At 46.7% G+C, this 15,024-nt stretch overlaps 1 protein-coding gene across 1 annotated transcript in view; it reads left to right on the forward strand.

The window, feature by feature from the left end:
- LOC119711275 overlaps nucleotides 1-15,024 on the forward strand; it is a 120,104-nt gene that overhangs the window by 48,343 nt on the left and 56,737 nt on the right. The window contains exon 5 of the mRNA XM_038161231.1: nucleotides 12,938-12,999. Within this exon, the coding sequence (XP_038017159.1) occupies nucleotides 12,938-12,999 (62 nt within the window). The remainder of the gene's footprint in view (nucleotides 1-12,937; nucleotides 13,000-15,024) is intronic.

Below are 15,024 nucleotides of genomic sequence, written 5' to 3' on the forward strand. Positions count from 1 at the left end.
GCATCCAAAATATTGAATAAAGATATAGAATAAACCTATATCCAGGTATGAAATATCCAGAATATTGAATAAGGATATAGAATATACCTTTATCCAGATATGGAATATCCAGAATAGGGAGTAAATATATAGAATGTACCTATATCCAGATATGGAATATCCAAAATATTGAATAAATATACAGAATAGACCTTTATCCAGTTATGGAGTATCCAGAATATGGAATAAATATACAGAATATACCTATATCCCCTTCAGAACTGGGACCAGAAACATTTCCTATATAGAAATCTAGACTAAGGATATAGAATAAGCATATATGAGCAGCCCATTCAGAGGAGCTGGGACCAAATGGGTTCCCTATGTACAGAATATGGAATAAGGATATAAAATAAGGGTATAGAAACACCCCATTCAGAGGAATTGGCACCAAATGGATTCCCAAAACTCAGGGAATATAAAATAAGGACATGGAATATAGAGATATAGAATAAGGGTACAGAAACACCCCTTTCAAAGGAATTGGGACCAAACAGATTCCCTAAATACAGGGGTATTTAGGGAATATAGAATAAGGGATATAGGGATATAGAATAAGGATATAGAATAAGGATATAAAATATAGAATAGGGATGTGGAATAAGGCTAGAGAAACACCCCTTTCAAAGGAATTGGGACCAAAGAGATTCCCTAAATACAGGGAATATAGAATAAGGATATAGAATAAACACTCCTTTCAAAGGCATTGGGACCAAACAGATTCCCTAAATCCAGAATATGGAATAAGGATATAGAATAGGGATGTAGAATAAGGATATAGAATAAACTCTCCTTTCAAAGGAATTGGGACCAAACAGCTTCCCTAAATACAGGGAATATAGAATAAGGATATAGAATAGGGATATAGAATAAGGATATAGAGTAAGGATATATAAACATCCCTTTCAAAGGAATTGGGACCAAACAGATTCTCTAAATGCAGGGAATATAGTATAAGGATATAGAATAGGGATGTAGGATAAGGATATATAAACACCTCTTTCAGAGAAATTGGGACCAAAGAGATTCCCTAAATGCAGACTATGGAATAAGGACATAGAAACCCCACCTTCAAAGGGATCAGGACCAAACAGGTCCCCTTGATCTGGAATACAGAACCCAGACAAAATCTGGGGGACTACGAAGTTCCATCTGCCCTCGCTGCACACAGACCTGGCTGGGGATAACTCTCCTCTGGCTCCCTCTTTTTTCCCTATTTTCCCCTTTTAAACACGTTTTTATGCTCCCATCTCCCTCCTCAGCAGCCTGGGTGTCCCCCTGCACCCCAGTGCCGTTATCCCAGCTCCTGCTGGAGACCCAGGGATTCTCCTGAGCCCAGCCCCTGCTGCTGCAGACAGACAGACAGACAGACAGGCTGCCATTCCCTGGAGAACAGCCCTGCTCAGGAAATGTAGCTATTTCCGCTCTGCCTGCAGTCAGGAAATGAGGAGGAGGCAGCACTGGAGATATTTTTTGAGTTTGACAGGATTTTTTTTTTTCCTCGTTTCAGAGCAAGGAATGCTCAGCCTGGCTGGGCCTGCAGCAGGGGGGGTGGGTTGGAAGCCACGGGGGTGGTGTCAGATTTTGGGGTCATGCAGGATTTTGGGGTTGTGTCAGAGCCAGGTTAAGGTCTGGGATTTGAAAGCAGAAAAACGGGATCAAATGATCCAAAGATCCCAAGGCAAAAGAGTAAACGTGACCTCATAAAGCGTCTCTGCTTTCCCTTGCTGACGTCCTCACTGGCTTGTTTGACTTTAAGCTGAATTTTTTTGAGTTGGTTTTGGTTTCAGTGTTTGCTTTGACATGGAATTAAATGATTTCAATTAAAATGTAACCGTTTTAATTCTGTCCAGAATCCAGAGCAGCACCTTTTGGGTGCTGCACGTGTGGAAATTCCCGTCTGATCCCACATTTTAATATTGGCCCACTTTTACATTCATTTTAAATAGACTTTCTTCAAATTAATCTCGTGAGATTGTAAAGCAGTCAAGGGTGCTTTAGTTTTAATGGAAGATGTGTGGCTAATTCCCTAGATTGTTTTAAAAATCTCCTTCTTATTATGGGAATATCCTGGAAATTCCTACTGCAAGCAGTGCTCAAAACCCTGCAAGTGTTTCCAGTGGAGGCGGAAAAATAGAAATGGTGACCATTTAATGGTGTTTGAGAAATTTGTTGATTTTAGAGTTGAAGAGAAGATAATTCTTGCAAAATATTTCAAATTTAGCTATTTTCAGAAACAGGCCCAGACTTTCTCTGAAGGAAGGTTTTCCTCTTTTCTTCCTAAAAAAAATCCATTTGATCAGAATTTGCCATTTCAGCAAAATAATGACTATTTTAAAAAGGCAATATGCATTCACTAGGGATGGATTAAAAGGATTCTGCATCGACACTGGATTTTCCTTTAATATATGAAAAAACAAGAGCAAAGCTATAGTCAAGCCTTTGTAGAAGTGAAACGCAAAAAGTGATTTTTACTGAGAGATAAAACATTGGTTTGGAAGTTTTTGAATGAAGTTTTACAGGATTTAAAGGTTTTTCCTGGTGTTATTACCCACAAAAATGTTGTTGCACCATTATCCTGATTTTTCCCAGGGTGCTTCCACCACTCTGGGAATCTTGTGGGATTATGGCTGAAACATGAGCTCCATTTGTTGGTGTTTTGGAAGCAGAGTCCCAAAGCAGAGGCCAAAATCCTGCCATCACCTCGGGAAGGGCCTCTGCCCTGAGAGTGGCTATTCCAAGAGTTCCTACTAAGCAGACCCTTCATGGAGCAGCTGGATCTGCACCCCAGAGCAGCCAGATCTCATGTCTCTCCCCCTGGAGCCCCCCCGGTGGTGTTTAGGGGTTAGAAATGTGTGCTTGAACTTCCAAACTGGATCCCAGCTGGATTTTCATGCTGCAGATCCTCGGTGTTTTTCCTGCAATCCCAAAATCTGCTTTGGTGTGCCACGCTGTGTTTGGCTTCCCACAGGTGGAATCGTGGAGTGGTTTGGGCTGGAAAAGACCCTAAAGATCCTCAATTTGTGTTGAGGTTGGCAAAGGAAGCTGAGTGTGCTCCTGGTGCAGCTCAAAGAGCAGCAGAGCCACGGACTGTGGGTCTGGAGAGGCAAAAAAGAGGGAGAAAAGGTGAAATAACTTTCTTGTGGTCATGTGGAAGGAAAACGGGCAAAGATAAATCTGACCTGTGCTGCTAAGCTTGTTCCCTCAGCACGCAGTGCCTCCCGAGCCTTGTCCCAGATCCCTGATTCACAGAATCACAGAGTCACAGAATCACAGAGTCACAGAATCACCAGGTTGGAAGAGATCTTCAAGACCATCGAGTCCAACCCAACCCCAACCCCTCAGCTAAACCCTGGCAGCCAGTGCCACATCCAGGCTGTGTTAAACACACCCAGGGATGGTGACTGCACCACCTCCCCGAGCAGCCATTCCAGAACTTTCTCACCCTTTCTGGAAAAACCTTTTTTCCCAATATCCAACCTGTATTTCCCTTGGAACAGCTCGAGGCTGTGTGCTCTGCTTCTGTCAGTGCTGCCTGGAGACAGAGCCCAGCCCAGCTGAGCACAGGCACCTTTCAGGAGCTGGGAGAGTGATGAGGGCAGCCCTGAGTCTCCTTTTCTCCAGGCTGAGCACCCCCAGCTCCCTCAGGGCTCCTCTCAGGGTTTGTGCTCCCAGCCCCTCTCCAGCCTCGCTGTCCCCTCTGGATGTGCTCAGTGTCCCAAGGTCCTTCCCAAGCTGAGGGGCCAGAGCTGGGCACAGCACTCGAGGTGTGCCCTCAGCAGTGCCCAGTAAACTCCCACTGAGCTCAGTGAGGCCAAGGAAACACAAACATTGCTCCTCACACGTGGAGAGCAGCTCGGGTGCCCACCAGCCATCCACCTCAGCCCCATGAACAGCACCCATCACCCCGGTGGGGTCTGCAGGCTCCACGAGGCCCTGGGGATTTTGGCTGGGGCCTGCAGGAGGAGCCTCCAGCAGTGTTTGGTTTGGGGTTTCCGTAGCAGAGCACAAATAATGTTTGCTCATGAGGCAGAGCAGGGACACGGTGCCAGAAATAGGGAAACAGAGGCTCCTGATGATCCTGCAGGATGTGCTGGGGTGTTATCATATGATTCATCCACTATGAGGCTGAACAATCGCTAACCTCAAGGCACTCTCACTTTCACGCCCTCTGACACGCATTCCACTGAGGACAAATATCCTCTGCATGAGTAAAAACCTCAGGACTGGGGTTTTTAACTCATAAAGGTCACTTTGTGAGTGTTCAGGAGTCGAGTTTGAGCTTTGCTGCCCAGTTCTTGAGTGTGGGGAGGGTTTCTGTGAGTGCTGTGACGTGCTGGCTTAGAAAATCCTCTTTGGATGCTGATCACAGTGATGGCTGCGGAGAGGGACTCCAGAAAGCCCGTGCTGGAAACCACTGAAATCAATTACAAAGTGAATAAATTTGGCCCAGATGTTGTGATACAACTGAGCTGAAGGCAGGAGGGAGTTGGGCTGAGGAAGAGATCCAGGAAAGCTGGAAAAGACATGGCTGGAGACAGGCAGGGGCTTGCAGGAGGGTTCTTCTCTTGAAAAAAAAAAAAATCTTGCTTGGTGGCAGCAACACCAGCTGGTACCAGGTGAGCAGCTGGATTTGGAAACTTTCAGTTTCAAACTTGCGCGTCCTGAACGTCCCCCACCATGGAGGACAGCTGGATAATGGAGGAGCTTCTGAGCAATTCCCTCTATTGGAAGTGCTGTGTTATTGTGCCATGGCTGAGGGCCACCAGTGGCTGTGCACTTGGTGGTTCTGTTTATTTAGCGGGATTTAGTTTACTCCTGGACCCCCTTTCCCAGCTTGGCTCTTGCTGGTGGTGGCCCCTCCAGGCCCGGGCTCTTTTCCCTTGCGAGCTCACAGCACTAGATGGCAGTGTAATGGCAAAAACCTGCCCTGCTGGGGAGGAGAAGGCCAATTTCACCCCAAAACCACCCGGGCTGAAATTTCAAATTTGAACTCAAAACAACCAGACCTTTAAAACACCTCTCCAAGCTCCTCTAATTCCCATAACAGGCTCCTGTCCCATGACAGGACAAGGTCTTCACTGATGACCCAGTGGCACAGGAGTGATGCCAGTTCATGCCACCCACAGATTTGGCCCACAGCAGTATCACAGGCAGACCTGAACAGAGTATTTGGTCAGGAGATTTTGGGTGAGGTCTAAAATGCAGAAGCACCAAAACAAACAAACATGATATTTTTCTTCAAAATGAAGCTCATAATTCCTTAGCGGGAGCATGTTTGGAGTTACTTGCAGCTCCAGAAGTTACGGTACAATAAATTAAGCTGTGGGTCGTCTCCTTTCTGATCCCTGCAGGATTCAATCCCAATTTTGTGGCCCCAAAAGGGGATTTAGGTGGTGCACAGGCTTGATGTTCTGTAGGGAAAATTCCATGCCATGGAAGCACATGGGGTGCGCGCATTTGTGTCTGTTTTCTTAGGGCTGGATTAGCGCCCTCATTGATGACCAGGCCTTTAAAAAAAGGAGGAAAATGTCACAGTATAGAAAAATAAACAGGGTAAAAATAAATGGCAGAAGGACCACGCTGAACATGGCCCTTTCTGGACGTCACCAAGACAGCTGCTGGCCCCGAGTGAGATCTGAAGGTCTTTGTTAGGAAACGTTATTGCTGAGATTTTCACTGTTTGGATTTCCTGTTTTCCTCACTTCTGGACCCTTTAACTTTTGTAATCTAAGCAGGGTCAGGTCTGGTCATCCGTGGGGAAACAGGCTGGCCGTGAACAACAAGTGCTGCTGTAGGTGAGCGCTGGGGAGGTGCTGGAGGCAGCCAGGATCCTCAGCACAGGCTGCTCTGACCTTCTGGGCACTGCTGGCCAAAAGACTTCCCTGTCGGCATGAAAAATACCCAGCCTTGGCTGTGAAATGTTGAGTGATGGAAATCCACCCACTGGCCTTCAGGAGTGCCTGCAGGGGGGAATTGCCTCTGGCTGATAAAAATGAGCGTCTTGGTTTTGGTCAAAACCTACTTAGGTTTAATCTACCTGTGTGTTTTTCTCACGGAAATTTTTTGAACAAGTCTTTGATGCCCTTAGATGATGACATGCTTCAAAAGATGTTCCAAGAGCCATCATCTCCCAGAAAAGATGTGAAAGTCTGATAGGAACCAACTGATGTCTCTCAAAAACCGTAATATTTTTAGGATGTGCCAAAATCCATCCAGGTCTGACCATCCAGGAGCTCCCCAGGCAGTACTGGTGTCATAAATGCTTTTAGCAGTCCTGGGCTGGGGTGGGGATCTCTGTGTCTCCATTGGCTTCACATTGGGACAGCAGTAATTAAATAATTAAATAATAAATAATTAGTAATAAATAATAATAAATAATTGAATGCAATAATTAAAGGAAATTCAGCTAGAAGGGATGAAATGAAAGCAGTGTAAAGGTGCAGGACTGCAAATAAAGGTCTAAAAGTCTCACCCACTTGTTGGCAAGGGATTATAACCCCATTGTGGTAGGGGCTGGTGTGTTGCTGTGTGGGATTCTTTGTCACCGTGTAATATTGAACAGTTTCTGAGTGATCTGTACAACACGGCCAGGTACCAGGTGAGCCTGGGAGTAAATCTGTCTGTCAGCTTGGAGTGGAGTCTGAAGGAACAACTGCCAAGGTGTGCTGAGCTCATTTTCCCCCCTGGGCGTGCTTTTGGTGTAAGATAAACTGGGTCCTGTGTCACCAGCCCTGGGGGATGACCAGGAATTCTGCTGGGTGCCATCAGCATCCTTCTTTTCCTTTCCACCATTCATTTCCTACCTCAAACACTGATTTTGGCCGGTTGGGTCTGCTCTGGAAGGTGATCTTCACGTGGCTAAAAAGCTTCATTCCCTTCCTGATTATCCATGGTCCATTGCCTCAGTTACCCATTGGCTTTTCTCAGGGTCGTGGTGGCACAGCTCATCCAAGAGATCTTTGGGACAGTGAAATCTTTCTGGCTACAACTGAAATTAGGTTTAATTAAGAAAACTTTCACAGGGTTGGATTTATCCCAGGACTTCCACCCAACATTTTGGTTTTCACCTTCAAATTCGTAGGTGTAATTGATGCCAGGCTGGTTTTAGGGCTTCTCTTCTCATTTGTGGGGCTGTCCTGAAGGCAGGCAGAGAAATCACCTGGGGGTTGTCCAAGTACGAGGAGATTTGGGTCCGTGGGTTGCTGGATGGGCAGGGTGTGGTTCCAGCGAGGTTGTCAGGGATCTGAAGGTGTTCAGGGCACACTGAATTATGAATTATTGAATTCTGTGAGTTCTTTGTGACAGTGAAATCTTTCTGGCTACAACTGAAATTGAGTTCAACTGGGAAGATTTTCACAGGGTTGGATTTATCCCAGGACCTCCACCAACATTTTGGTTTTCTCCTTCAAATCCATAGGTGTAATTGATGCCAGGGCTTCTCATTTACGGGGAAGGCAGGCAGAGAAATCCTGGGGTTGCATCAGTGTTGTCCAAGTACGAGTAGATTTGGGTCCGTGAGTTTCTGGATGGTCACTGTGTGGTTCCAGCAAGGTTGTCAGGGATCTGAAGGTGTTCAGGGCACACTGAATTATTGAATTATATCTGAGTTCTTTGTGACAGTGAAATTTTCCTGGCTACAACTGGAATTAAGCTCAGTTGGGAAGATTTTCACAGGGTTGGATTTGTCCCAGGACCTCCACCAACATTTTGGTTTTCTCCTTCAAATCCATAGGTGTAATTGATGCCAGGGCTTCTCATTTATGGGAAAGGCAGGCAGAGAAATCCTGGGGCTGTGTCAGTGTCATCCATGTACGAGGAGATTTGGGTTGCTGGATGGTCACCGTGTGGTTCCAGCGAGGTTGTCAGGGATCTGAAGGTGTCAGGGCACACTGAGTTATGGATTATTGAATCCCGTGAGGAGCAAGAAGACGCAGGGTGCTGCCGTGCTATGGGGACAGCGTTCCCATCCCTCCTCCTCCTCCCGAGCAGGTGGAGCGGGCAGCCGCCCCATCTCTCCCACTCGCTGACCTCCCGGCAGCGCTGCTCCGACAGGACGTGGTGATTTACAAGGCCAAGGGCCAGCAGGAAATTCCGACCTCCGCCCCCCCGGAGGCCGGAGGAAGCCGGGGCAGCTCCGTGACTCAGAGCCGCTCCTGAGTCACCGCGGCCGCGGCTCCGACCCTGCCGAGCCCCGCTCGCCATCCCCTGGGTCCGGCTGGAATCCGCTGGGGCTACTGCAGGGGGAAATGCGTGGTTTAAAAAGAAAAAAAAAATTTAAAAAGCCCGATTTGGTTAATGCTATTCTTTAATAAACAACTTATGGCAGGTGCCTGGCAGCTTATGATAATTAACGGGTATTTGCTGGGATCAGAAAATGCGCTGAGCTGAACAAGTCTCTCGCCTGTCCTTGGCTCGCTGCAGCGGGATGGGGTCATTGGCTGTCTGGCTGCAGATAATAAATCAAAGGGCTGGAGAAGCTGCAGGAGAGAGGGCATGAACTGCCCGAACATTCGGCTCATTGTGGCAGCGAGCGGAGCTTTCCCAGGCGCGTTTTCACTTCTCTCCAGCGCGGTTATTCCCTGCGGGCGGCTGAGCTGTCCGAGTAAACAGAGGTCGCTTTACCTTGCCTAAACAATGACTTTGCTGTGGCGGGTGCCAGCTCTGGAGCGGCCAGAGCGAGCTTAAAGGCTGCCAGGGAGAGTGGATCAGGCTGCCGCGCTTGGGGCAGGATTTGGGATGCTCAGGGATGCTGCCGCGCTGGGATCAGCTGATCCTTGAGAGGGGATGGAGCTCGCAGAGGAGCAGAGCGGCTGAGGAGGAAACAGCCAGGAGCTGGGGGAGTGGAGAAGGGATGACTTTCCTCTGATGTCAAAAATCCCATCATTCAGTGCTCGCCGTGGAAAAGGCGAGAGGAGAGGAATGTGGAGAGAGAGAGAGACAGGGAGAAGAAATGGAGGGAAAGGACAGGCTCGTTCTTCTCCTGAATCTTCTAGGCTAAGCTTGCCCTCCCTGGCAGGATGGAGAAATCAGGCTGGTCCCGAGTGCCAAGCCCTGCAGAGCCCTGCGAGCCCCAGGGATTGTTCCCAACCCCATCCCGATCTGGACTTGGTTAGTACTGCCTTGGTAGGAATGATCAGGGAGATAAAAATTGTCCCGAAACTTACAGCAGTTTCCACAGGGCTCTCTTTGCCTTAGCTCTCATTGCTGGCAGTTGGAATTTCCTGCTGCCTGTGTTCGTGCCTGATCCTCGCAGGATTTCTGCAGGGCTGGGAGAAAGGATCAGGGCTGGATGGAAGTGAAGAAGCAGCAGAGCTGGAGCTGCCCTGGAGCTCTGTCCAGGTTCCTATTTCTTCCTTCCGAGGGGCTGAGTATCAAAAAAGGTGCCAGGTTTTATCCTTCGTGCATTTTGCTGTGTGCCTGTAATTAGTTTCTCAACTGAAAAAGCTTTCTCAATTGGAAACAAAAAATAAAAAGTGCAAAAAAAAAAAAAAAGGCCGGAAAACCAACCCCCCACATTTTTGGCAAGGGGTTGTTTTTCTAAGCAATTAATTAAGAGTTGATTTTAAAGGAATTTGAATGAATCCTTCCACTCTGTGTCAAGCATGGATTTTGTATTAATCACCTCACTACTCGCTGGCTGAATAATGACTGAGAAAAAGATGCAGGGAGTAAAAATTTCCTCAGGAAATGAATCAGACGAGGAACCTTTGCCTCATCTCGCCTCCTCCAAGTGAAGAAAGAGAGGATTTTGTCAATGGTGGGTCAGTTTACAAACGCGTCCTTTGCAGGGTGAGTCAGAGCCAGCGATGCATTTCACAGCAGTGCAGCTGCAAGCAGCGCTGCATGGCAGCCAAAGATGAGCAGCAGGGAATCCTCGAGCCCATGATGGCCAGGAGAATAAAAGTGCAGCCTGTCAGATCTGCTCGTGTGTCAGCCAGCTCTCCCTGCATTTGAAACCGCTGTTAAAATTCCCTCTGGCTTCCATGGGAGCCGGGAAATCCCTCGTGGTTTCCATCTGGTAAGGGAGAGATGTGGATTTTATAAGCTGGAGCTGGTGGAGGATCCAGTTTTTTCACTGGAATTTTCAGTGGGATCCAGTGTCCCGTCAAAGGTGGGTGCTCCCAGGTGGGCATCACCCCTTTGGGATAAAAATCAGGAGCAGGTGGGAATCTGTCTGTGGAGCTGGCTGCAATGCATTACAAGTTTGGAGTTTTCCAAAATGCTGGACAAATATTTATGTTTTTTCCCCCCCGAGCACCAGCCTTTGTCAGCGTTGGAGCTGTTAAGGGATGTGCAAAAGCTGTTGTGTAAAAGCACCATCAAGGTTTGTTGTTGATGTTTTGATAATGACATTTAGCTGAGAGTCTGAGCTGAAATATGAAAATTTTCATCGTTCTCCCCGGTGCCACTTTCCCCAGTGTTTCCCGAGACTAAACCTTGTTCAGTGTGTTAGTCCTTGTGGGTTTGGGGTTCTTTTAGTGGGTTTTCTGTAGCTTTCCAGGCTGTAAAAGTGTTGAGGCAAAAGGGTGAAATGTTTGGTGGGTCAGCGGTGAGCTCACAATTTCTGCTGGCTGGGATTGCTGTCCTGGAGTGGGATGAGAGGAATGGCAGCTCTTTCTTTGGGATAATGCTCATCCTCGGAAAGATCTGTAATTAAACCTGCATTTAATGTGTGTTTATCAGCGCGGTTTTTCAGCCTCTTAGCTCAAAGACCATCCCGGTTTGTAAATGTCAGCGAAGTGGCAACACTGGGGCAAAAAAAAGCTTGGGAAGGAGGTGGAGAATGGCAGACCTGGAGTCAAATTTAAATTTTCGAAGTGCTTGGCCAGCACTTCAACCACGAGTCCTCTTCTCTTTCGGGTTAAACGTTTCCTCTTAGAAAAAGAGCCAGAGGCTCTTGATTATCCATGCAAAACAGGCCAGGGCTTTGATTTGTAAGGTTTTGTCTGCCACACTTTTAAAGGGATGAAGCTTAATTTAGATTCCCCACAAGAAATCCAAATTCGACGGCGGAGACACAGCCCCACTTTCCCTCTCTTATCCCGAGGCATCATTCCCCACCCATCCCCTTTTTCTCCTCCCAAAAAATAAAAAATAAAAAAAAAAAAAAAAAGAAAAAAAAACCCAAAAAACCTGACTTTGAACGGAGCACATTTAGGGGATAGGGGAACAATTAAAGCAATGATGTGTGTGTTTCAAGGAGAAAAGCGAGCTGCGGTAGCTGTGCTTTGACAGGTCTTTGGAGGATTTCAAGGAAGTTACACCCACTTCATTCATGATAATCGGCTGTTTAACGCCGAGCAGCTCAGTGTTATGAATGAAAAGGGAGCGTGTTTTGGCTTGCAGAACAACTCGCAGATCTAATGCTTCCCTCGTCAAATAACCAGCCACGTTCACCAAAAAAAAAAGGAAAAAAAAAATAAATCTTGACTTCATTCTTGATATTAATGGGAAAAAAAAAATAGCCTGTAACACCTAAAGGTGCATCTTCTTTTCTGTAGGGATCCAGAAATGTTTTGCTTCCCTTTGCCGTATTTGTAAGTCTTTGTGGCTGGGTGAACTGGGGGAGAAAATGCAGCCTCTGCTGGACTTTGATGCAGCTAAAGCCAGGTCCTGGTGGCTTTTTGTCCATTTGATCAGAACATGCTGAACTGTTGGATTTCCCATCATTTTGGAGGCAAAAAGAAAACAGAAGGGAAGAAAGGAAGGAATAAGTTTTGATTTAAATGGATTGCAGAGGCTCTGTGGGCTCTGTGCTGTGCCTGAGCCGACTCATTGATTTGGAATAAATTGATTTTTGGGGGTATTGAAGCTGGATTTGTGGAATATTGTGATTTCCTGGTGCTGCCAGGTACCTTCATCCCTTCTGCTGTATAGACTAGGATGCCACTGGGAGGTTGTAGGAGGTCAGGATTTGTTGAATTAAAGACAAAAATACCTTGAGGGAGCCTTTCTACCTTCCCTTATTCCCAGTTCTTTGGGAATAAAATGGCTTTTTTTTTTTTTTGGAGGAGCAGCGTGCCCATCCATGGCAGTGCCTCCTCCAGCGGGAGGGAAGGGATCTGTGCCTGGGCAGGAAGGAATGCAGCTCCTTTGATCCCACAGACACCCACAGGTGCTTGCAAAACGCTTGTCACGGAGCTGAGCTGAATCTTTATTAATTGGAGCTGAGGAAGGAACGCGTGGAATCGTTTCACACAGAATCACAGAGTTTCCAGGTTGGAAGAGACCTTGAAGATCATCGAGTCCAACCCATGTTCCGACACCTCGACCAGATCATGGCACCCAGTGCCACATCCAGGCTTTTTTTAAACACATCCAGGGATGGTGACTCCACCACCTCCCCGGGCAGATGATTCCAGTATTTGACCACTCTTCCTGTGAAAAACTTCCTCCTTAATTCCAGCCTGTTTCCCTCAGTCTGGATTTGGGGTGGAAGTGCCAGCTGGGATGGTTTAAATTCGAGCAGAGGTTGACAAAGCTTTAACTGGTGCGTCCATCGGGGGCTGTGTGTGCTTGCGGAGGTGACCTCTCCCTGAAAGGGGAATTTTGGTCAAAAGAATCCCAAAAAAATCAGCTGGGGAAAGCACAGTTCCAGCTGATGATCTTCCATCTTGGGTCAGCAGCTGGGAGCCTCGGGGGGAAGGTGGGAAAACAAATTTCCCTCGTTACTTTAGCGCTGAAATAATTCCCAGAGCAGCGTGTGGCCCAGGGCAGGATCTCACTGCAGCCCTTTCCACTTGAACTGGGGAAAAAAAGGGAATTTTGGGCAAAAAGGGCAAAAAGGGCTGAAGGCAAAGGTGGGTTGGATGGAGCCTGGGGTGGGAGGGAGGGTGGGCATCCCTTCCTCATCTCCTACACAATCAATGAACCCCTTCTTTCTTTTCCTCCACAGAGCCGTGCTTGGGGGAAGCCAAGAACTGAGCAGATCCTTTTTCATTTCCACTCCTGTTCAGGGTGAGTGAATCCTCCTGTCTCCACTCCTGCTCTCGTGGCCTGCGCAGCTCCAAAGTGTGCCTTAAGGTTCAGGGGAAAATTTCTCTTTTCCTAATCTTTGCACTGATAACTCAGAGCTTAATTTAGCAGCAGTCAGGCAGAACGTTGGGATTTTGTCTTCCATTTCCAAAACTATTGTTGGCTTCTTATTCCTTTGTTTCCACACACCACCACCCCCAGCTCGTTTCAGATTTACATTTTCTTGGAGGTGCCAAAAGATAAGGTAATGCCAACTTGATGATTAATTAGCTAATACTTTCCTCTGCCCTGAGATGGAAAGCCTTTATCTGAGGCACCTATTAATTATTATTTTATTTATTGCTGCATGGGTGCATTCGAAGGGACTCGAGTTCTCCCCTCTTGAGAAATTTGGGCAGGAATTTATAGGAACAGGATGAGAGAAAGCCGAAGGAACTTCAAGTTGTTATCAGAAAATAAGTCCTGATGTTGAGATCAGGGCACTTTTTAATCTACATTTTGCAAGCCCCGAGCAATATCAGAGTCTTATTGTCAAAGTCACTGGAAATACAGAGTTCTGAGGCTTTCCAGTGTCCTTAGAGATGCAAAAATCAATAAAAAGCTGGATTTTCCAGAGGCTGTGGGACTCGGCCTACTTGCCTGAGCTTGGAAAAGCTGTGGGAAAAAACTCACCTGGGGCACTTCCAGTGTGGAAGTTTCCAGAAGCTTGGTGCTGGTGCACATCCCTTTGTTTTGGGAGCTGGGAAGAGGCTGCAGACATCTCCTCCCAAGTCAGAATCTTTCCAGTGGGATATTTGGGATTCAGGCTGGAGCTCAGCCCCAGGGGATGGTTATTCAAGGTGCCGTAAATGCATTCACACAGGAGCAGGAAGAAATTCAATTTAATAACGACAAGAAAGGGGCAAACTGGGGTTGCATAACGATGATGAATTTATTGGTGGGTGGGTTTGGTGACCTCATTCTCCTGAGATCATGATGAGGGTGAGGTAAGTGCATATTTTATGGCACTGTGGGAGCCCTGCCCGTGGGCAGGAACGAGTGCCACGCACGGGAGAGGTGCTGCACACCCAGGGGCAGTCCAGGAGGGCACAGCAGGAAAAGCTGGAGGCTTCCAGGAGCTCTGTGCACAAAGGTGAACCACCCAGGAAATCCCTCTGTAAACCTCTGGGGTCTGAAACTGTGAGGGAAGAATTTCTTCTTAATAGCCAATCTAATAATAACAATATTCAATCTAATAATAACAATATCCAATCTAATATAATAATAATAATAATAGTAATAATAATAGTAATAATAATAATAATAATAATAATAATAATAATAATAATAATAATAATAATATCCAATCTACACCAAATGAAGCCATTCCCCCTTGAACAATCCCATTTCACTGTGGGAAGGCTCAAGGCAAAGATTTTTTGCTCTGAGATCCAGCTCTGTCCCTCCTTCCCCACTCCGGGATGTCCTCAAAGAGGTGCCACAGGTCTGACTGATGTCCCCAAGTGCAAGTTAAATATTCAGTGTGGAGCACCTGTGGCTGGAGACACCATGATATTATGGTCTGTGTGCTCCTGGAATTGCCATCCCTGCTCAAATCCAGGTCCAAATGCCTTTTTTTTGGGCCTTAATTAAGCCCTGGGCTTGGTTTTCTTGTCACCTGTTAATCTGCTGGACTCAGAGCCTGAATTAGAAGTGCTTGAATTAGGAATTTTTAAGTTAGAATTAAAACTCAGAGCCTAAACGAGAAGTTTTATTCTGGATTAGAATAAAATTTCCCTTGACTTCAGCGGGGTTAATCTGTTCCTGGGGCTGTTTTAAGGAGAAGGGAAGAAGGAGGATCAATGGGAGAATTGGGAAGTTAAGAGACAAAAATCTGCCCCAAAAGAAAATCTTTTCCCCTCACACCATTATTTTTTTTTCCTTTAGGCTTAACATAAAATCTTTGCCTTCCCAAGGCAAAATAGGACAGTGATAGGGGGAATGGCTTCAAACTGAAAAAGTGGGTTC

Source organism: Motacilla alba, chromosome 24 (assembly GCF_015832195.1).
Source record: "Motacilla alba alba isolate MOTALB_02 chromosome 24, Motacilla_alba_V1.0_pri, whole genome shotgun sequence".
Lineage (NCBI taxonomy): Eukaryota > Metazoa > Chordata > Aves > Passeriformes > Motacillidae > Motacilla > Motacilla alba.